The sequence below is a fragment of the Hakea prostrata genome, chromosome 10 (assembly GCF_041222555.1).
Source record: "Hakea prostrata isolate BN-2017 chromosome 10, UWA_Hpros_2, whole genome shotgun sequence".
In the NCBI taxonomy this organism is placed as follows: domain Eukaryota; kingdom Viridiplantae; phylum Streptophyta; class Magnoliopsida; order Proteales; family Proteaceae; genus Hakea; species Hakea prostrata.
The window spans coordinates 38950373-38971930 of NC_142609.1; the positions used below are offsets into that span (position 1 = coordinate 38950373).

At 38.6% G+C, this 21558-nt stretch overlaps 1 protein-coding gene across 1 annotated transcript in view; it reads left to right on the forward strand.

Annotated features, from left to right (window-relative positions):
• LOC149002835 (E3 ubiquitin-protein ligase COP1-like) overlaps window positions 1-21558 on the forward strand; it is a 31228-nt gene that overhangs the window by 8685 nt on the left and 985 nt on the right. The window contains exons 4-12 of the mRNA XM_089137112.1: window positions 529-888; window positions 3359-3516; window positions 3652-3717; window positions 7127-7205; window positions 9716-9871; window positions 10551-10649; window positions 19093-19197; window positions 20320-20499; window positions 21372-21482. Coding sequence (XP_088993238.1) covers window positions 529-888; window positions 3359-3516; window positions 3652-3717; window positions 7127-7205; window positions 9716-9871; window positions 10551-10649; window positions 19093-19197; window positions 20320-20499; window positions 21372-21482 — 1314 coding nt within the window. The remainder of the gene's footprint in view (window positions 1-528; window positions 889-3358; window positions 3517-3651; window positions 3718-7126; window positions 7206-9715; window positions 9872-10550; window positions 10650-19092; window positions 19198-20319; window positions 20500-21371; window positions 21483-21558) is intronic.

The following is a 21558-nucleotide window of genomic DNA, read 5'->3' on the forward strand; positions in this document are numbered from 1 at the left end:
TACTACTGGAGGTTACTTATTCTTTTTCTTTATGGGTAAGACATATTTATGCGTCTTCTATTGATTACTTGGGACCACCACTTACTGTCCCGTCTCCTTCATTGCCTTCTAATGGGTCTATTGGTCTACTAAGAAGATAATGGGATATCATTATCATTTTCATTATCATCATCATCATTATTATTATTTTGAGAAAAAGGCAATTGATTTATTCACATTAGTATTATTGCTGGTATTATTCTTAGCAAATGTGTACCACTTGAACTTTTCACTGGAATTATTTTAGCATTACACCATTTTGACCTCACCTTTCTGAGTCAAATCTATCGAACTTGAATTGTTCCTGCACCACTGGATCCCTGTATCATGTTTTGCTGACGAAGTTGACCTTTTGGTGGTGTTACCTTTCTTGCTTTTGCAGTACTGTCAGGCTGTTCATTGACCAATTTATTTTTTTTGGATGAATTCATTGACCATGTACAGTTGCAGATTTGGTATATATTTAATGTGCTTATCCACTTTCTGCAGGTACAAAATGACCTCCAGTACATTAAGGAAGACATTAGTGCAGTAGATAGACACAGGATAGAGTTAAATCGTACAAGGGAGAGGTACTCAGTGCAGTTGCGCATGCTTAATGATGATTCTATGGCATCAAAAGTCTGGCCTCCATCAATGGATAAACATGGTAGTAGTCTTATGCCAACTGCTCATAATGCACAAAACTGGATGGGTTTAGGCAGTTTTCTGGACCAAAAACCTGATGTAAAAGCTACACAGAGTTCTCAGGGACTACAAAGAAAGGATGCTTTTAGTGGTTCTGATGCGCAAAATGTTGTTACTCACTCAGGACTAGCTGGGGCTAGAAAAAGGAGGGTGCATTCACAGGTCAGGAATCGAATCAGGTGTTAATTTGTGTAATCTAGCTAATTACATGCAGTGTCACAATGCAATAGATATTTGAGAAGATCCAATGTGCATTTGGTTCAGTTAAACAATGATATACTATGAGTGTATTGGTTGACCTGCAAGGCACTCGGGGATGCTTTCATCTGGAGTTCTTCAACATGAGAAATTGTAGTTTTGACCTTCTGGACAACCGTCAATGGTATAAGGAAGGACAGCAGCATGCTGGTAGAATTCCATCTGCTATGTGGTGGCTACAATATTTCCATGTTAAGAGATTCAGAATATCCTAGGTGGTGGTTCCCACGGATGCATGTGATCCATCATCCCTCACAGGCTAATCTTTCGTTTCTGTTGAACTGTGTAGACCTGATCATTGTTGTTTACTATATGGTATAGGGGAGAATTCCCCCTATCATGGTCTGCCAGTGAGCTGTTCCAGCGGTAATAAATGTTTAGTATTTTTCCTTTGTCTTCTTAAGTAGTTCTGTTATCAATCTACAACTCTATCCCTTTAGTTACCTAAGTTTCCCTGCTGTTTAGTTCCTGATTCTATTAGGAAACCTGTCTTGTGATTCTGTGTCTTAATATGAAAGAGATAGAGAAAGGTGGGGAGGCAGCACTTCATCTATATGTTGCTAGCCTTCTTAGCAACCTTTTCTCTCTTTCTTTATCTTGTATGGTTGCTGTTTGGTAAAGTTTGAAATTGTTACACATTCAAAGTTCCAGTTAAAATGACACATTCAAATTCAAAGTTCCAGTTAAAATGACACACATCTAAAACTAATAAGGTTGAGGAGCCCATTACCTTTTTTTTTTTTGGAGTCTTTTGAATATGAGAATATTTTATTTATTAAATTTGGGAACATAAAAAGTTGTGACAAGTTAGGTTTTATCCCTTGGACAAAACTGGTCCGGGCCCTACCCGATTCTATGTTAATTCAAATAAATTAGAATTATATATAAATTGAGTTTGATTTAGTTTGAATAACTTAATAACCAAGTATGTCACTAACCCATGGCCTAAATGTATTCCCACTTAAGTAACTGTATCAGTCTTTTTGACTCCATTGCTTCAAGACTCCAACTGCCATTAGAGAGAATCCAAGTCTCTCCAAGTCTCCAAGACTTCAACTGCCATTGAAGGTTGTGATATTGTGATACAGTTCAAGTAAAGGAGATCTTAGCCAAGATTTCTTTTGATGACTCAGTAATTTTATAGAAGGTCAGGAAATTTTAGAAAAAGAAATGGATTGAAAGGTTAAATCTCAGTCAACAATTCATTGGGTTGTGTAAGATTAGAAGTTCAAAAACTATTTTCAATGAGGATCTCTGTCTTTTCTAAAATTGATGTATGAGCAGTTAATTTTTCGGTAAAAAATAATTAGTGTTGTTGAATGTACCTGCTGTTTTGTTTTCAGAAGAACACATCATGTAGGTCTGTCAGCAAGGAATGGATAAAAATCAGGGTTAACCCAACCTTTCCCAGCCCTATTAGGGCAAATCAGAGCTGGTTGGACTTAGAAGAACCCTGGCAGGGTAAGGTTGGATCTTAAGCTCTCGTATGGTTGAGTAGGGTTAGGTTTAGGCTAGCTTGACCATTGACACCCCTAATGATCCATGTACAAGATATCCAAACACATATGGTATAAAGTTTGACCTGTTGTACCAAAAAAGAAAAAGAAAAAGTGTTTGACCTGTGGTGCTGTCACAACACCTTTTGGGTGTGGAGGTTTGTTAATTATGAAACATGCACAAAAATTGTGTGGAATAAGGTCCTCATCTGTGGTGCTATTCCCGTTGCTTCTAGCTGCAGCACATGATGCTTCTTTGATTCTTTTGGGTCAGTGACCACTGTCCACAAAAGTGGAAACTGTAACTATTGATTTGTGTTTCCTTCTAATAGAGGTTATTTGATACGCATTGGTTCCTTTTCCTCACCCATTGTATAGGGTATCACATTGTATTGGATTCTCTCTTCCTGAGGCCTATTGCTGGTCATTTAAGGATTATATAACAGATAAACCTTACAACCACTGTAATCAGATGCTCCTTATGTTTGAAGGTGAAGGATGCTATGGAACAGAAAATTTACGGATGTCAAAATTCTGTTTTCCACCACACAGTTCCAACTTTCTGGACCTCCCAACAAAAGTGACCTTCTATCTCATATTTGTCGCTTGAGTGCTTGATACAAATATGTGAGCTGGCTTAGTTTGAAAATTTGGAACTATAGATCCAATTCATGGTAGGCTGAACTTCTAGGGTTTAATGGTAACTGGACATGTTGCCAATCCAGAGGGTCCCCATCCGAGGATGATCCATGTTAAGTTGACTGAAATTAGAGAGATTGTCTAGTAAAAACTTGACACACCAAGCATATGAATGTGATATATTTTTGTGTATGTATTTTATAGTTGTTTTCAGTTTTCTCATTGCCATTCTTGTATAGTTCAATGAGCTTCAAGAATGTTACCTGCAAAAGCGGCGATCTGGGGGTAGCCAATCATATAAACAAGAAAAACGAGACACAAATGCCACAAGCAGAGAAGGGTATCATGCTGGCCTTGAGGATTTCCAATCAGTGTTGACTACCTTCACACGATATAGGTATACAAATAACTTGTCGATTGCTTTGGGTTCATGTTCAGCTTGAGCAATTTCCTGTTTTTGCTATTGGTGCATGGCTGGGCCTTATATCCAATGTGCTGATATTCTTTTATTTTTTTTCACTGGCTTGGTCAGCCGATTGAGGGTCATAGCTGAACTCAGGCATGGGGATCTTTTCCACCCGGCCAACATTGTATCAAGGTAAGTTGACATATACCTTGTGGTTTCACTCAAGTAGAGAGATTTCTATTTCCCTTGGAAATTGTTTTTCTTTGCTCAAAGAGGTAGACCTATTTGAGTGGATTGATTTGCTACAGCAAAATTAGAAAAAGGGTCCTTTGATGCATCATGACAAAGGATGAATTAGCTTCTTTCAGTATCCTTATATTTACCCTCAGAATGGTTTGGTAAGTTGAAGTGTAGGAGTGCGAATTATAAATTTATTTGTTATGGAATCCATGGGGAAACCGTATCCATAGGATTAACGGGGAAAAAAGGCTAGTCACAGAACCTCATAAGATGTGAAGACAGACTGCTGTCGGATCTGCTTCATGCTCCTAGGTCTCACAGAAATAGTTGTTTCTTATACCCACCAGACATAGCTTTTCTAGCAAAAATGCTTATTCTTTACAGAAGGGAATAATGAGTGCTCATTTCTTTATTTACTAGGTCGGTCAGTCTCCTAGGACAACTACTCTTACTCTAGTTACTCTTTTACCCTGTGTATGTAAATTAATTATCCATCACTGGGTCATCAAGTTCTAATCCCTCACAAGGTCCTCCTGACATCACAGCTCTACACTAGCTCTGGGTTCTCTGACTCCCTGACCGTTGGCCATAGTTATGTGTGGGGTTATATTGGATGATGTGATGATGTTACTAGGTGCCTCTAGTCCATGGTTCAACAACTCAAACTTGAGAGTTGAGGCCCAACTTGCTACCTCATAAATTGAACTTGAGAACCAACTTGAATTAATTTGTCTTCTCTTCAAACATTTCTGTTGTTTATTGTAGTGGTGACTTTTTGTTGGGCCAACTCGAATGGCCATCTCAGCCTCACAGGGTTTTCTATGGGGGATGGGGCTGAATGCCAGAAACTTGTTATATAGCTTATGGTGGCCTTTCAAACACAACAGCACCCTTAGATTTATGAAATTAATACGTATAAATTATACTTTGATTTTAGACCATAGGTTGTAATAGTTACAATGAACTAAGATCTTAAATGCCCTAATATCCTCATAAATTTATTCATAAAAAATAATCAAACTGTACATTTTGTGTAAAACTGCTTCAATAAATATTAGAGACGTTCAAATTACATTCTCTTGGATGTGCTTGAAGCTGAAGGTACGCTCGATTGGTTCTAGCCTAGATATAATAGGTTATCATCCATAGGTGCAACTCTGACGAAGAATCGCACAAAAAATTGAGTTGAAATGGTGAACAATGCAGCTTCCTGCAGAGAAAATGGCAAAATTCAACCAAGCTGAGTCAAAATATCTTGACTTGATTGAGTTCTGGGGGTATTTATATATCAAGTTAGGTTTATATCTGGTTGAATCATGATTGAGATCTCAACTCAACCGAGATATTGCACATTTTTATTTCACTTGGGATCTTTCTCGCCTACTAGAAAAAGTGAGATGAGATCTTGCGAGTTTTTAATTTATGACATTGACAAGGCAATTGTGGAGTTGTAGGCATCTTGACAACCATGATATACATTGTTGTTGATCTTACTTAACAGCTCAAGCGTTTGGGGTTATCAGTTTTAACTTGATATGAGGGAAAGTAGGTTAAGTGCTTGACCCCTGGGAAGTGCAGTGGGGTTCCCTCACACTTGCTCCCCTCAGAGCCAATATGATGGTGTTTTTGCATTATCATTCACAATATAATGGTGATGATTAAAATCTACAAAAATGATAGAAGAGACCCTGCGAGTATAACTTGTTTCCAAGTTCTATTCAGTACTATTTTCTTCCTATCTAGGTTATTTTGGGATTTTTATCAGCTCCAGTTCTTACATGGTACAGTTTCTTCCTGTGCGTCGTCAAATTTCTGACATGTGTAATATTCCAATCTTAAGGTCATAATTTAACATCAAGTAACCCACCTTTAACTAAGGTTTGTTTTCCCTGCTCCAACTCCCAACCTTACCCCAATCCTCTGCGTCTTCGGCTTCGATTCCGGTGCCGATGAAACCACCTTCATATATTTTTTCTCTCTTCTCTGCACTCTCCATGTATAGTTTATTTATGACCGGATTTGTTTGCCTTCGCTGGGAGATTGGTAGAGAAAGCCATTTTGTCAGATGATCTTCTTCTTCCTCAACCTCTCACTCTCAGCCATCTCCATTGAAAAAATCATAGAAGGAGAGCTCCAGACCACCATTGATGCCCTTCGATCGAAAGGGCTATGATATCTTTGGCAACGCCATTGAAACCTCCATTCTTCAGCTATGGCCTCTTCGATTCCTTTACCTTCTTTACTCCCTCCGGCTCATCTTTGATTCTTTGTATTATCTGGATCTGGCTTTTCTTTTTAATGAATGAATCTAGAATTTTAGGCTTTGAAATACATCCAGACCCAAGATTCTATTGTGGTGCTGCAGAACTGTAAAGGTTTTGGATTTGTTTCTTGATCTCGTTTATTAGGATTAGCAATGTAGCAAGATTAATGGTTGAAGAAGATTATGGGTTTAGACAGTAAGTTGTAACTACAGATTAAGAACGTTAGTTTCGGTTCAGGTTTTCATCATTCTCAATAGTTGATGAGTGGACATTCATGAGATGATATTCAGGTTTTCATCATTCCATAACTTGTTTTTCTATTAAATCAATCTGTCGCACATACTCCATAACCCCTTATAACCAGAAGCAACATCTCCATAACCCTGTATTCTTCAGCCACTCTAAGATCATTTTCTCTAAAAGTTCAATCAGGCCATTCGTGCCTCTGCCAGAACACCTCCTTCAAAAATCTGCCTTCTCAGATCCAGCCACTGGTGATCTTAAATCCAAAGACAAGATAACAATCCAACGTAATTTCTTCCATTCAAAGTTTGAGTTTCTTGCCTCTGAAACTGCTAGAAATTGCCGGAATCGGTGTATTAGATGGAATCTGAATACACTTCTGGGATGGGGAATATGATGCGGATTACAGAAGATTTACTATACAAGGAGAGTGCAGAGAAGAGGGAGAAAATATATGATGGTGGTTTCATCTGTGCTAGAGTCGAAGACGAAGACATAGAGGATTGGGGTAAGGTTGGGAGTCGGAGCAGGGAAAACAAACCTTAGTTAGAGGTGGATTACTTGATGTTAATTTATTACCTTAAGATTGGAATATTACTTCTACCAAAAAAAAAAAAGGAAAAAAAAAAGATTGGAATATTACACATGTCAGCAATCTAATGGTGCGGAAACTGTACCATGTCAGAACTGGAGCTGATAAAAATCCGTTATTTTGTTTTATACTTCTAGTCTTCCAGAACTCAATCTTATCCGCTTTGGTTTGGCCTTCTTTATCTGATTCTGTGTTTCACTCTGGCTTTACCAACCCCTTCTGTGGTAAGTAAATATGTTGACACTGTAAATGCCTTTTGCAGCATTGAATTTGACCGAGATGATGAGTTATTTGCTACAGCCGGGGTTTCTCGACGCATTAAGGTTTTTGAGTTTTCCTCTGTAAGTATCAGAAATTATGTGATTTTGTTTAAGCATTACAGATACTGATGGTTGTCTGTAGGTGTAGTAGATGTTTTATTCCTGGCTTGATTTCAGGAATAAAATTGATGTAGAAGTGTCTATGCTGATGCTTGTTTTATGACATTGAACTCTCAGGTGTTGATATTACTTTTTAAAAAGAAATGGAGGTCTCAAATCCTTCCTCAGCTATTGTAGCTTGTTATAGTGGTTCCAGGTGGCGTACGTGTTTTGGGAATCGAGCTCCTCTACTTCCTGATTTTATGAGCCCACTGTGCATGCTACGCTGTGGGTGCACTTCTCCAGCAAATATGCCGATCTAGTGGTCGGGAGACAACCTTCAATTTTTAGCACCAAAAATTGGATTTTGAGTTGGAGGTCAGCTGCCAACCACTAGACCGGCATATTTGCTGAGGTGGCCCACCCACAGCTGTAGGGTGCATGATGAGACACACAATCAAGAAGTAGAGAAGTTTGTCCCTGCCCTGATCTGGTGATCAAAGCCATCCACTCATCCAGTTTCAGAATATTTATAGTTATTATTATTACTACTATTACTATTGAAAGCCACTTTTATTTTTATTTTTAATGTATATGATCATCTGTTCATTTTGTTTGCTAAACTACTCTTAATTTGAAGGCATCCATTTTTATTTTTAATGTTATGACCATCTATTTGATTTGGTTGCTATACTTTCATAATAATGACACAGATGTGTCCCATTCAACAACAACAACAAGAAGCCTTGTCCCAACTAAATGGGGTTAGCTACATGGATTCTTGCCTTCCAATCAGTTTTGTTTGAGGCCATGCTAGATACAAGGCCTAAGCTATGCATATCCTTTCTCACCACTTCTCTTAAGGTTATCTTAGGTCTACCCCTAGCTCTTCTAGTTCCTTCAATCTGGATTATATAATATGTGAACTTATATTTACCTTTGATATTTAGTTTACCGTGCTGTTTTATCTTTAGGCTGATCTTTGTTGGGAACCTTCTATTTTTATTTCTATTGTTGTGATTGTCTTATCAATTTGTTTGGAACTGCGTAGATATATTGAATAAACTAGCTATTATTTGTGAACTTATATTCACTTGTGATATCTAGTTTTACCTTGTGGGTATATTTTTGCTTGTCCTACTACCGCTCATCAAGGTTCAAATTTTTTTCTCTTTTGGTGTTTTGATCTTGCTGAGTTAACTGAGATACTGAAATTTCAGTGAAGTGTTCGCTGATATTTGATATTTTTCCTGCTAAATTTCAGTGGTTCATTTCATCATATTAATGTTTGGAACTTCATGAGAACCCTGCTTTAAGCCATATAAACGCATTAAAATGGTCAGTTTGCCATAAAAAGGTTACTCACAATGTTTGGGTTCACACCTATGCTTGCAAGTATATGATTGGATCTGAATGTTTACTTATTTACTCATTCATTAAGTATAAATGTGTATAAATAGTAATTAAGTAAATCATTAAACCATCACATGGAGGATGCATTGAGCATAAGTACACTATGTCTCATACTTTCAAGGTATCAATTACATTATCAGTTCAAGTGTTCAACTTATTGACATTTCAACACTCTATAAGTGCCTAGGGAAGTATAAAACTAAAATTCACTACTTATTAATAGTAAACTACTATCCCATTCTTGATCAGTTCCACTAGAAGTGTGTTGGAGTTTACATGTGCTGCCATGTCATGGTTTGCGAGTATAGTCCACACGCTTGACATGGATAATGCATCATGGATATGCTAAGGCAGCCTATTCTAGGTGTTTAATATATATTTGATTGATCCCCAGGAAATATCAAACTTTTGAAGTAGAAAGTAATTGAATGATAGATTGTCCTATGTTGAACACATTAGGCCAATTTACTCTAGATTTAATATATGTTGAACACATTAGGCCAATCAACAAGTTGTAGATTGGCCTACTATGTTCAACATATATTAATCTATCACATTCCATGTTTTGATCATATTTTTATTGAAAGATATGTATCTTGGGAGAACATGGTTTATCTCGAAATGAAGATAAGGCTTGAGAATTGGTGTTGGGAGATTTAATGAAATGATTCTCCATGTTTGTCAGCATTGATGTCGCAAAGAGTTGATGAAATTAGAAAGAAAGGGGGGGGGGGAACCCCATCCTATGTAGGCTTCTCTGTTGAAGTCCCAAGCTTAGATAGTGTATTTATAAAAAGGGCAACAAGTAAATTGTGCATGAAATCACACTTTTCGACCAAAACCTACTTCCTCTCTCTGTTTTCCCTATTTCTTTCTTGTGCTTAGTTCCGGCCCAACTGAGATCTTCAGAATTTTTAATGTTATATGGCCATTTTTTCAATTTGTGTGCTGAACTACCGTAATTTGGAAACATGCAAATGTGTCCTGTATGCACTAGCTATAATATCTGAATTTATATTCACCTGCGATATTTAGTTTTACCTTGTTGGTTAATCTTTGCTTGTCTGGGTGCTTTTCAGGTGGTGAATGAACCTGCAAATGTCCACTGTCCTATAGTGGAGATGTCGACACGTTCCAAACTCAGTTGCCTCAGTTGGAATAAGTATGCAAAGAACCATATAGCCAGTAGTGATTATGAGGGGATAGTAACTGTTTGGGATGTAAATACTAGTCAGGTAATAATAGCTTCTTCTCTGAGCCATGAAGGCTTTCTCATTCTAGTGTCCTACAAATAGGTTGGAGGCTGGACTGTTCTGACGTGCCAGTAAGGGGACATATTGTTTAATGTGGAAGGTCCAGAAATGGCCCAATAAACCGAAGGATAGGAAGTAGCATGTTATAATAGTTATAATATAATAAGACTGTATGGTGTTCTACATGAGTCTGGATCGGCGACCCTTACGGGGCACTTTGTGCTCCCCAGACAGTTCCCGACCACAAAAATACCGGGGGGGGGGGGGTACCACTGTGGGTCTCGCCCCTTTTAATTTTTTATTTGCGGGCCCCACCTGATTTTGTGGCTGAGAAGTGTAAGTGGAGCACTTTGTATTCCTTGTCAGGGGAGATGATCCGGACTCGTTCTACACTGGTATAAGTTTGTGCTTTTGATGCACTGTCTAGATTTCTGGTTCTCAAAATCTTCCTTCATATGGCGATCTTCAGCAATTGCTGAATATCCGGTAAGAACCGGTTAGTCTATTGACCAGCTAATGTTTCTTGATCACATGTGCTCTTAACTTGGGGATCGGATCATCACCTTCACGAGCAACTAAACCACACATATCTTGACAACAATCTTATCTTATACGTTACTGGAATATTAACTTCTTGAAATTGAATTTTGTGGGTTTGCAGAGTGTGATGGAATATGAAGAACATGAAAAACGAGCTTGGAGTGTTGACTTTTCACGCACAGAGCCATCAATGCTTGTGTCCGGTAGTGATGATTGCAAGGTATTGTGTTACATTTTTTTAGTTGAATGTCCAGCTGTCCTTGTTTGACATGGTGATCAATGAAGTTATTTTTAGCTATTGTTAAGGGGAAGGTGAAAAAGAGGAAGCTTACTGGTGGAGGACTGGCAGGGAAGAAGGGAATAGTCTGAGAAGAAATCAGATCTGCAGGGGTGAGAGGAACTCCTAAGAAGGGAGGGGGAAGAAGAAGATTGAACGAGAATTTTTGCCACAAAAGCACTTCATGCTTCCTTTCTATTCAATCTGTCCTTGCTTTAGTTACACTGTTAGGAAAGGGCAATTTGGGAAATGACAGATCCATCGAGAGCTCGATAGGAAAAAGAGGCGGTAATTAAGAGTTTTATACCAATCGAAATTGGTTAATGCTTTCCTATATAGAATATACTTGTAAATTAGCCTATATATAGTGATATTATTTTGAGGAGTGCTTACAAGTTCTATGTGAGCCTCCACAACTAAATCGTGGCTTCCTTCTTCTCTTCTCCCTCATTCTTCCCCGTATTCTTTCTCAAAATAACATGGTATCAGAGCTGTAGGTCCTCTTATTCCTTTCGATTCTAAGAATTACTACTACAAACAGTTCTATAGAAGGGAAAGAAACCATACCTGTGTGAGAGTCGTTTCCAGAAATTAAAGGGATGCAGTTACGTTGCACTTGTTGGTGATTTTTATTTTGATGCAACTCCTTATTGAAGATTGGTGCAAGAGAATGCCCAGCTTGGTGTCAGATCTGCATTTTTTCAGGTACGAATAAACTGCGCCTGTTTGAGATATTTTTCGTTTTTTGATTTGGGGCTGAGGAAGAGTGTCTGTAGTCCTCCTCACTCTCGATCTGTTTAAAGTTAAGAGAATAGCCATTCTGGAGAAGAAGCAGCCGCCGGAGTAATTGCTGGTTGGTGTGACTTTTCGCTTCCGACGCTGTTTGAGATCAGAGAGAGAGAGAGAGAGAGAGAGAGAGAGAGAGAAGAGTGACCTGTGACGCTGCTTTAGATCAGAAATTGGTGTGATTTTTCGTTTCCGATCGGTGCTTTAGATCAGAAAGAGAGAGTGAGAGAGAGAGAGAGTCTTCGTGAAAGAGACGAGTATGGTACCATCTTCGTGAAAGAGAAGAGTAATCGAACTTGGTTTTAATTTGTTTTCTGGTTCGGTTGGTTCAACTTGGTTTTAATTTGTTTTCTGGTTCGGTTGGTTCAAGTGGTCCAAATTAATCAAGTTGGTTTATTTATGGTTATGAGATTAATTCTGATTCTATTTCTGATTTCCGATTTTCGATTCTGATTTCGGGATTTGATTTTAGTTGTGTTGGATATGGGAGAAACTTCAAGTAAAAATACCATGACTGAAATTATTTCTTCATCCTCTCATCGGTTAACTGAGAAGAAATTGGAGGGTGGATCAAATTTCCACCAATGGAGGGCTATAGTTAAAATTGTTCTTACTGGACGGGGACAGATAGATCATTTGACTAAGACTGTACCCATAGATGATGATACTTGGGCAATTGTTGATGCATGAATACTTGCGCAGATGTTTAATTCATTGGCCGATAATATTATAGATTTGGTTACTCACTTACAAACTGTGAAGGAATTATGGGAGTATTTGAATGTGTTGTATTCTGGTTAGAATAATCTGGCTAGAATCTACGAATTGTCCCAGGAATTTTATCGAGTCGATAGAGAAGGCAGAGATATTACCCAATATTTTGCAGATTTTAAAAGAATGTATGAAGAACTAAACTCTATTCTACCTATCTCCTCTGATGTCAAAACTATGCAAAATCAAAGAGAACAATTAGTTGTTATGGGTTTTTTGGGAGGTCTTGGAAAAGAGTTTGAGGCAGTTAGAGCATAGATTCTTGGTAGTGATCATGTACCCACGTTAGCTGACACATTTTCAAGAGTTCTTCGTGTTGCAAGGGAGAGTACCAATAACTCTACAGAAAATTCAGCTTTGGCAACAGTTTCTCGAGGCACTTATGGTGGACAGAATATAGGACGAACTCGAGGAAATAATACTGGAAAATATCCAGGTTCACACAACTCTACTGACAGCCTAGGACAAGTTAAGACTTGTCATCATTGTGGTCGTCCAGGACATATTCAACGATACTGTTGGAAGCTTCATGGGAAGCCCCCACACATGGCGAATGCAATTATCACTTCTGAATCAGCGTCTACAAAAGTTCATCTTGAGGGTAAGAATGTAAATATGACTGAGGAAGATTATATTCGTTTCACTCAGTTTTAGGCCACTCAACCACAATCAGCCACTGCCACCCTTGTTCAGACAGGTAATGCTACTGCTTGCCTTTTAACCACATCTCACCCATGGATCATTGATTCAGGAGTTTCTGATCATATGATCGGGGCTACAGGTATATTTTCCTCTTTTGTTCCATCATCCTCTTGGTTACACTTGCTGATGGCTCTCATATCAATTTTAAAGGAGTGGGTACAATTCAACTCACTCCATCCATTACCCTACCCTCAGTTTTTTACGTACCTAATTTGCCATTTAACCTATTATCTGTTCATAAATTTACTTCCACTAATAATTGTTTGGTGAAATTCTTTCCTGGATATTGTTTATTTCAGGATCTTACGACGAAGAAGATGCTTGGTAGAGGCCGTATGTCTAGGGGGTTGTATCTATTCGAGGAGATATCCTCTATTGCTTGTTCTAGTATTTCCATCCCCCATCAAATACATTGTTGGATGGGGCATCCCTCTCTGGAAACCCTAAAATTGGTAGATAAAAGTTTTCATTCTCTGTCAAAGTTGGATTGTGAGTCTTGTCAATTTGGAAAACTTCATCGTGTGAGTTTTCCTCGTATAAATACAAGATCAGACCACCCTTTCTCTCTAGTTCATTCTGATGTGTGGGGACCCTGTCTTGTTAGTTCTACTTCAGGTTACAGATACTTTGTTACATTTGTGGATGATTTTTCAAGAGTCACTTGGCTTTATTTAATGAAAAATCGTTCAGAATTATTTGACATATTTTGCAATTTTGTTATTGAAATTCTTACTCAATTTGGTGTTCCTATTCGTACTTTTCGTATTGATAATGCCAAAGAATATTTCTCTGATCCTTTTTGTAAATTTATGGAGTCTAATGGGATTCTTCACCAATCCTCATGTGTCGACACTCCTTAACAAAATGGGGTTGCCGAAAGAAAAAATAGACACTTATTGGAGGTCACCCGTTCTCTCTTATTTGAGATGAAGGTTCCTAAATCCTTTTGGGCTGATGCAGTTTCAACTGCTTGTTATCTTATTAACAGGATGCCTTCATCTGTCTTAAAAGGTGGCATTCCTCATTCTCTCTTATTTCCTTCATCTCCCTTATTTACTTTGCCTCCTCGCGTATTTGGTTGTGTGTGTTACATTCGTAATCATCGCCCAGGGATCTCTAAACTTGATCCTCGTGCACATAAGTGTATTTTTGTGGGGTACTCTCGCACTCAAAAGGGGTATCATTGTTATTCTTCTGACTTACGAAGATATTTTGTTACTGTAGATGTGTCATTTTTTGAGTCAACTCCTTTTTCCATTGAATCTCATAGTTTAACTGACCTAAATGATGATCTATGTATTTTTCAAAGTGTGCTCCACAAGGTACAGTTCCTACCCCTCCACCTCTGCCAGACATCACCAAAGTGTACATGCGCCAGCCAAAACCACCAGCTCCCCCCTCTGCACCTACAGTCTCTACCTCTATGCCGACTTCGTCTGTTGATCCTGCGGACGATCCTGCCAAATCTGACCTTGATATTCCCATTGCTCTTCGGAAGGGTACTCGTTCTTGTGTTTAGTATCCCATCTCTAACTTTATTTCATATTCTACTTTATCACTTGGGTTCTCTACTGCTCTATTTACTATTGAGACTTATCCTATTCCTAAGAATGTTCTTGAAGCCTTGTCTAATCCTAGGTGGGTCAGTGCAATGAACGAAGAATTACAAGCCTTAGAAGACAATCAGACTTGGGATCTTGTGCCTTTACCCTCAGGAAAGACGGCTATTGGTTGTAGGTGGATATTCACTGTGAAAGTTAATCCTGATAGTTCCTTAGCTCACCTGAAAGCTTGTCTCGTTGCCAAGGGCTATGCTCAAGTTTATGGCATAGATTATGTTGATACTTTTTCGTCTGTTGCCAAGCTTACTTCCGTCCGTATTTTAATCTCTCTTGCCGCTACATACAAGTGGCCCTTGTTTCAGTTGGATGTGAAGAATGCTTTCCTTCATGGAGATTTACATGAGGAAGTGTATATGGAGCAACCACCTAGGTTTGTTGCTCAGGGGGAGAAGAATAAGGTTTGTCGCCTCCGCAAATCATTATATGGTCTCTAGCAGTCACCTCGAGCATGGTTTGGACGATTCACTACTGTTGTAATAGAATTTGGGATGACTCGTTGTGAAAGTGATCACTCTGTATTCTTTAAAAACTCTAATGTAGGCAAAATCTTTCTTGTAGTTTATGTTGATGATATTGTCATTACAGGAAATGACACTTCAGGAATTGATAGGTTAAAGACCTATTTGCAAGAGAAATTTCAGACCAAAGACTTGGGCAAGTTAAAGTATTTTCTAGGAATAGAAGTTGCCCAATCAACAAAGGGCATCTTCTTATCTCAACGGAAGTATGTATTAGATTTGCTTTCTGAAACAGGAATGTTGGGATCAAAACCCATAGACGCTCCCATGGAATGTAACTTAAAGTTAATGCCAGAAGATGGAACCATTCTTGATGATCCAGAGAAGTACAGAAGGCTTGTTGGAAAGCTGAATTATCTTACTGTGACTAGACCTGACATTGCCTTTCCAGTCAATGTTGTGAGTCAATTTTTGTCTACCCCACGAACATCACTTTGGGATGCAGTTATACGAATTCTGAGGTATCTTAAGAAAGCACCAGGACATGGACTTCTTTACACTAATCATGGGCATAGAAATGTTGAAGGATTCTCTGATGCTGATTGGGTTGGATCACCTATTGATAGAAGATCGACTACAGGCTACTACACATTCGTTGGAGGAAATCTTGTATCATGGAAAAGTAAGAAACAAACTGTGGTAGCAAGATCAAACGCAGAATCTGAGTATCGTGCTATGGCACAGGTAACATGCGAGATGGTATGGATAAAACAATTGCTCCAGGAATTAGGAATTATTGATGACACATCAATGAAGTTATGGTGTGATAATCAAGTTGCGGTTCATATAGCATCAAATCCAGTTTCATGAACGTACCAAGCATATTGAAGTTGATTGCCACTTTGTTTGTGAGAAGTTACTACAAAGCATAATATCCCCCAAGCATGTGAGGACTGGAGAACAACTCGCAAATTTGTTCACCAAAGCTCTAGGGAATACAAGAGTCACCTATATTTGTAACAAGCTGGGCATAGTAATATATATGCTCCAGCTTGAGGGGGAGTGTTAGGAAAGGGCAATTTGGGAAATGACAGATCCATCGAGAGCACTAACTCTCGATAGGAAAAAGAGGCGGTAATTAAGAGTTTTATACCAATCGAAATTGGTTAATGCTTTCCTATATATAATATACTTGTAAATTAGCCTATATATAGTGATATTATTTTGAGGAGTGCTTACAAGTTCTATGTGAGCTTCCACAACTAAATCGTGGCTTCCTTCTTCTCTTCTCCCTCATTCTTCCCCTTATTCTTTCTCAAAATAACAGTTACAATGCAAAGTATTTGATGTATCCAGCCCCCAGGCAGCCCCAAAAAAGCCTAGAAGGGCCCAAGCCCATCAGAAACAGGGCCTAAACCAAAGGGGGTTGAATTCTATCTAGGGGTAGAATGGTCATTTTCCTACCCCCTGGGTCAAGTCATATTTGGTTGACCAAGTCCAGTTTTATTTTAGGAAAATAATTCTGTTTTTATTTCCTGTTTTGGAGTCCTAATTGTTGAGTTAATATTGGTCTTTGATTGTTAGTTGGAGTTGTTAGTAGGTGAGGATAGGGTTCCCTAATTGTAGGAACCTTATCTTAAAAAGAATTCTATTTAGTTAAGTTCTATTCAAGTAGATAAGTGGAACCCAATTTAGTAGGGATTCTTTAGTTGAGTCTAGGAATTCCTTAGTTGAGTCTAGGAAGGTCAGTGGAAGCTATAAATAGCCTAGTTATTTGATGTAGTTTTTCAGTCTGGATTAATGAATTGAGTTAAAGTTTGAAAAATAGGGTCGTGGGTTTCCCTTGAAACCCATGGCTGGCTTCATGTGAATTTACTGCAAGTTTTCAAGTTCTCTTCTGCAACTCCTGTAACAGCAGCCACCTACAAGTAAATACAACCCCTTTCCCAATCCCCAGAAGCCATTCCCCATCTCCTACTTCTTCCCACGTTTTCAGCTCCCACCCCAACTAGGATTCCTTCATTCCAGCCCCCTTCCCTTCTTGTTATGACCTAGAGTTGCCCCTTTAGTTTCAGCCCTTTTCCAAACCTCCCCTAGCCCTTTTGTTTCTCCCCATTGTCTTCTTCTTCTAGAGGCAGCAGATCCTACTTCTTCTAGGAGATCATCAATGCCAGCCCCATTCCACCCCCTTTTTCCCTCTTTAGAATTGCAGGAAGCTTGTGAGTCTAGTCCTACTTTTAGTTTCTGCAAATCTGAAGTATTTTGGTGAGTTTGAAAATTCTGCAAGTCATCTTCTACCTTGAGATTTGCAGAAAATTCAAATTTCCAGAATCTTGATCTTGTTAAAAGTCTGATCAATTGGGAATTCATCCTAACTGAAAGGACTTCCATTGAGGACCAATCTGGGCAGCAGAACAGCAAGATATTACCCAGCCCTAGCCTAACCAAAACCCTAAACCTAAGTCCTACTTGGTCTGGGATCTGCCTTCAAGTCTAAATTCTAATTCTCATATAAATTCAGGTCTGAAATAACAATCCCAGCAGGCTTAAACCCCTATTCTGCCTTAGCCGAAACATCCTATAAACCCTGATTGTGTGCTGGTTCCAAATTAGAAAATCCTGAAGATTAACCCTAAACCTGGGTTTACATCAGTATTTAAAGGGAAAAACAAAAACAAAAGCCAAAGACTCTTAACAACTTCTGGCTAGACTAAAATTGAAACTGATATAAGTCGCTTTCTTGCTCCTATCTCTCTTATTAAATTAAAAGATCAAAGTCGTATTTTACTAAATAAAACAAGCTTCTTAAAATTTTACTTGGCAAGACCTAAATTGAGAGTGAGGTTGCCCTAGGGTGGTGATTTTAACTGTGAAGTTCAAGAAAGGATTGTGATTAAGGAGATCAAACCAAATGTGGACTGCTCCACCTGTGGAACCATGGTGGTCCTTGGTTCCTATCTACGGCAGAGGTTGATTTGGAGGTTTATAACCGGGTGTGGGGTTGCCTGAGGAGATGGTATTAACCCTAGAGTTATGAACCAAAAGAGATGGACTGGTCCAATGGTGGAAACCAGCAATAGTTAATGGTTCCCACCTACAGCAGAGGTTGACTTGGGAGTTAAAAGATGAGTGTGTGTTTGGCTTTGTGGGGATATTAACCCTAGGGTTCTAAGGAAGAAGGGTTTGTGAGGAAGGAGATTGAACCAAAAGAGATGGACTGCTGCTGCCATCCAGTAACTGGGCTCAAGATTGGGCTTTTAAAGATAGAAGTTGCAGCAGATAGAGAGAAGAATCTATAGCATCAAACCTGGCAAGAACACAGATTTGATTTGATGCTGTATTAGTTATAGGAAGGGGAAGAGAGAGAAGCATATGGAACCTTGGATCATCAATCCATTTTTTCCAATTGGTGTGCGGGGTAATTGCAACTTATATGACCTCGATAACATAAAGTTAGCCTCCAACAAAAAATAGACTCTAGATAGATGACTCTTCACTTTCCCAAACTGATGAGACCAAATAAATAGAAATTTCTCACTCGAAGACTATTTTGTGATTAGTATACTTTGCCCCATGCCTTAGCTACAGCTCTTATATTTAAAAGATTAATGCACTTACAAGAATGACCTGGAAAATAAACAATGTTCCTATCAAATCCACCCTTCAGCTGCATCACAAGCACAGCTATCAAGGTGCTCTTTTGTGTCAAAGTATGCTTTTCAAAACGTGATGAACACTGGGTTGGACCTTTAATCCAAGTTGACACCTATCAGGTGGGTGAGAAAAGGTAGCAATTCCCTTTTGTAGGTGCAGGCTGGATGAAGAAATAAATCCAAGGCAGCAAGCACAGGTGGGGGATGAAATATATTTTCTGCCAATAATGATAGGTTAAGCCGTCATCCGACTCCTGGTACAAGAGCCTTTCTTGTGCTCTCTCTCTCTCTCTGTCTAGTCGTGTCTATGATTTGAGGTGTATTATAGGATAAATTTCATTCATGTTTTCTGCTCTCCTTTTTGTCTCACAGTGTGCAATTGTCTACTAAACAGGTTAAAGTGTGGTGCACAAAGCAGGAAGCCAGTGTACTCAACATTGACATGAAAGCAAATATTTGTTGTGTCAAGTATAACCCTGGATCAAGCATCTATGTGGCGGTATGTTTTCAGACATACTCTTAAGTTCTGGATTCACTGGTGCGGGGTTTTCTGCCTTTACCGTTTATATATATATATAAAATTTATAATTTTTCTATATTATTATTGTAATTTATTGTCATAGTTGTCAAAGTGGCAAGGCGACCAAAGCAATTGGGGTTCCCACCTAGGCAAGTAGGTGACAAAGCGGCGCCTAGGCGGCAATAAGGCGACCAAAGCGGTTGGGTCAAATTTTTTTAATATAACTACTTTTAAACTACTTTTCAATACAACTACTTTCTATAATAAGCTAAACAGATATTCAATAGTCACATTCATAAAAAAAAAAAGCATTCAAGAATCATAATTATGAAAAATTATTCAAAAAAAGAACACAAACATAAGTTCATCTTATCAAACTATTGTTGTTAAAACGTTTGCCTAGGCATTTACTGATTCATTGATTCTTGATGTTGAGTATGGCTTATGCTTCACATTCTGTTGCTGGCGGGGGTGGGGGGGCAGCGTCCCCGGAGCAAAAAATAGGTTCTATGTCACTTTGGGCCTTGGAGTTCCTTTGTAGATTGGTCGTCAATTAAGCGGTTCAAAAGAAAGCGGTTGAAAAACCGCTTTGCCACCTAGGCGTCCGCTTTGACAACTATGCTTATTGTTTCAAAAAGTAACAGGTCCTTGTGACAGCAATATTATGCCTTATTATGATGATTATTACTGCTCTTGTTGTCCACTGCTTGAATACTCATATTCTCCAGTACTAGAATACTGGGTTAAGCTAAAATTGAGACCTTAAACAAATGTATATGTACTTACTAGAATATATGGATTAAGAAAACAAGAAGTGATGCCATACATGAATGTTTTTGTGCCCTTTGTCTACTTGGATCAAATTTTTAGTAACTGGCCCCTTTCCCCACCCTGCTTATGGTCACTCAACTTCATTCTTACCTTAAGTGTACTTCATTTAATTGTGAAAGTATTCCTTTTGTGACCATGAAGTCATCCTCTCACTTCAAGCCAACCACTTCTCATTGGGTATGAACTTGCCAAAACTCTCCCACTCCACTTATGTAAGATTTACTCTAGACCCTTTACATATGTAGCCAACCATTTTGTGGTATTGTGCAGGTAGGTTCTGCAGATCATCACATTCATTATTATGATTTAAGGAACTACAGTCAGCCACTCCACGTATTTGGTGGACATAGGAAAACTGTTTCATATGTAAAATTCTTGTCTGAGAATGAGCTTGCATCTGCATCTACGGACAGCACATTGAGGCTGTGGGATGTAAAGGAAAATTTGCCGGTAAGTTACTTTTGTTGAGAAACTGCTACTGTTCTTGTCAAGACATTTTAAATGTACATTTATTCTGCTATGACCAATATAATGCACCTACGCCTTCTTTATTTCAGTAAATACCTTTTGTTATGGATGGATAGATGCCTTTGTTTTTGGGAGTCAAGCAGAAATTTTAGGACTTCCATATTACTAATTTTAAGGTTCATAGTGTGGACCTATGTTCAATAGTCATCTTCACCTATGAACAACTAACAGTTGACGAGCTCCCATTGTATCTAAAGAATGTTATGGGAACTAGTTTACTAACTCATTATTATCACACAGAGCTAGGAGAGGTGCCAAAATGGCTAAAGTTGCTGACTTTGTGTTGGGTGGAAATGAGAGGATAAATTGTCACTGATATTGGTGAAAGCTTCTTACAGTAGTTTAGGAGACATTGTGTAGACTTGCGGGTAGCTTTTAGGGAGCATGTGGACCAATCTTGAAAACTCAAGACTTTTATGCATGTTGAAAATTCTGGAAATATCAATGGAGAGCGTACCTGGATGTTGTCGTTCCGTAAAATTGCTAGTTATTGTTTCCTTGTTCAAAAAATGTACTGACTCGTCGGAGGATAACACTGTTGCCATCCAATGGGGTTCAACAGATGCCTAAGGAACGTAAAGGGCTGCCATTTGTAACTGACTTTTGGACAGGGAAAACTGGAATTTGAGTTCCCTGATGGATGAAGCTAGCACAGCTCCTAGCTGTTTGTTTGAAACTGCTTCATTTCACTCCCCTGCCCCTCTACTTGTATTGGTCAAATATAGATTCACTGATTTTAAATGCTTATTAATGCGATAAGTATTGCTGTATCACATTTTGTTGAATATCATCAGGTGCGCACATTTAGAGGGCATACGAACGAGAAGAACTTTGTGGGTCTGACTGTTAACAATGAATACATTGCTTGTGGCAGTGAAACAAATGAAGTGTTTGTTTACCACAAGGTTAGCAAAGTTTTCATAGGTAATGTATTCAGCTTCTTTACACATCTGAAATTAACTTGACTCTGGCATTTATTTC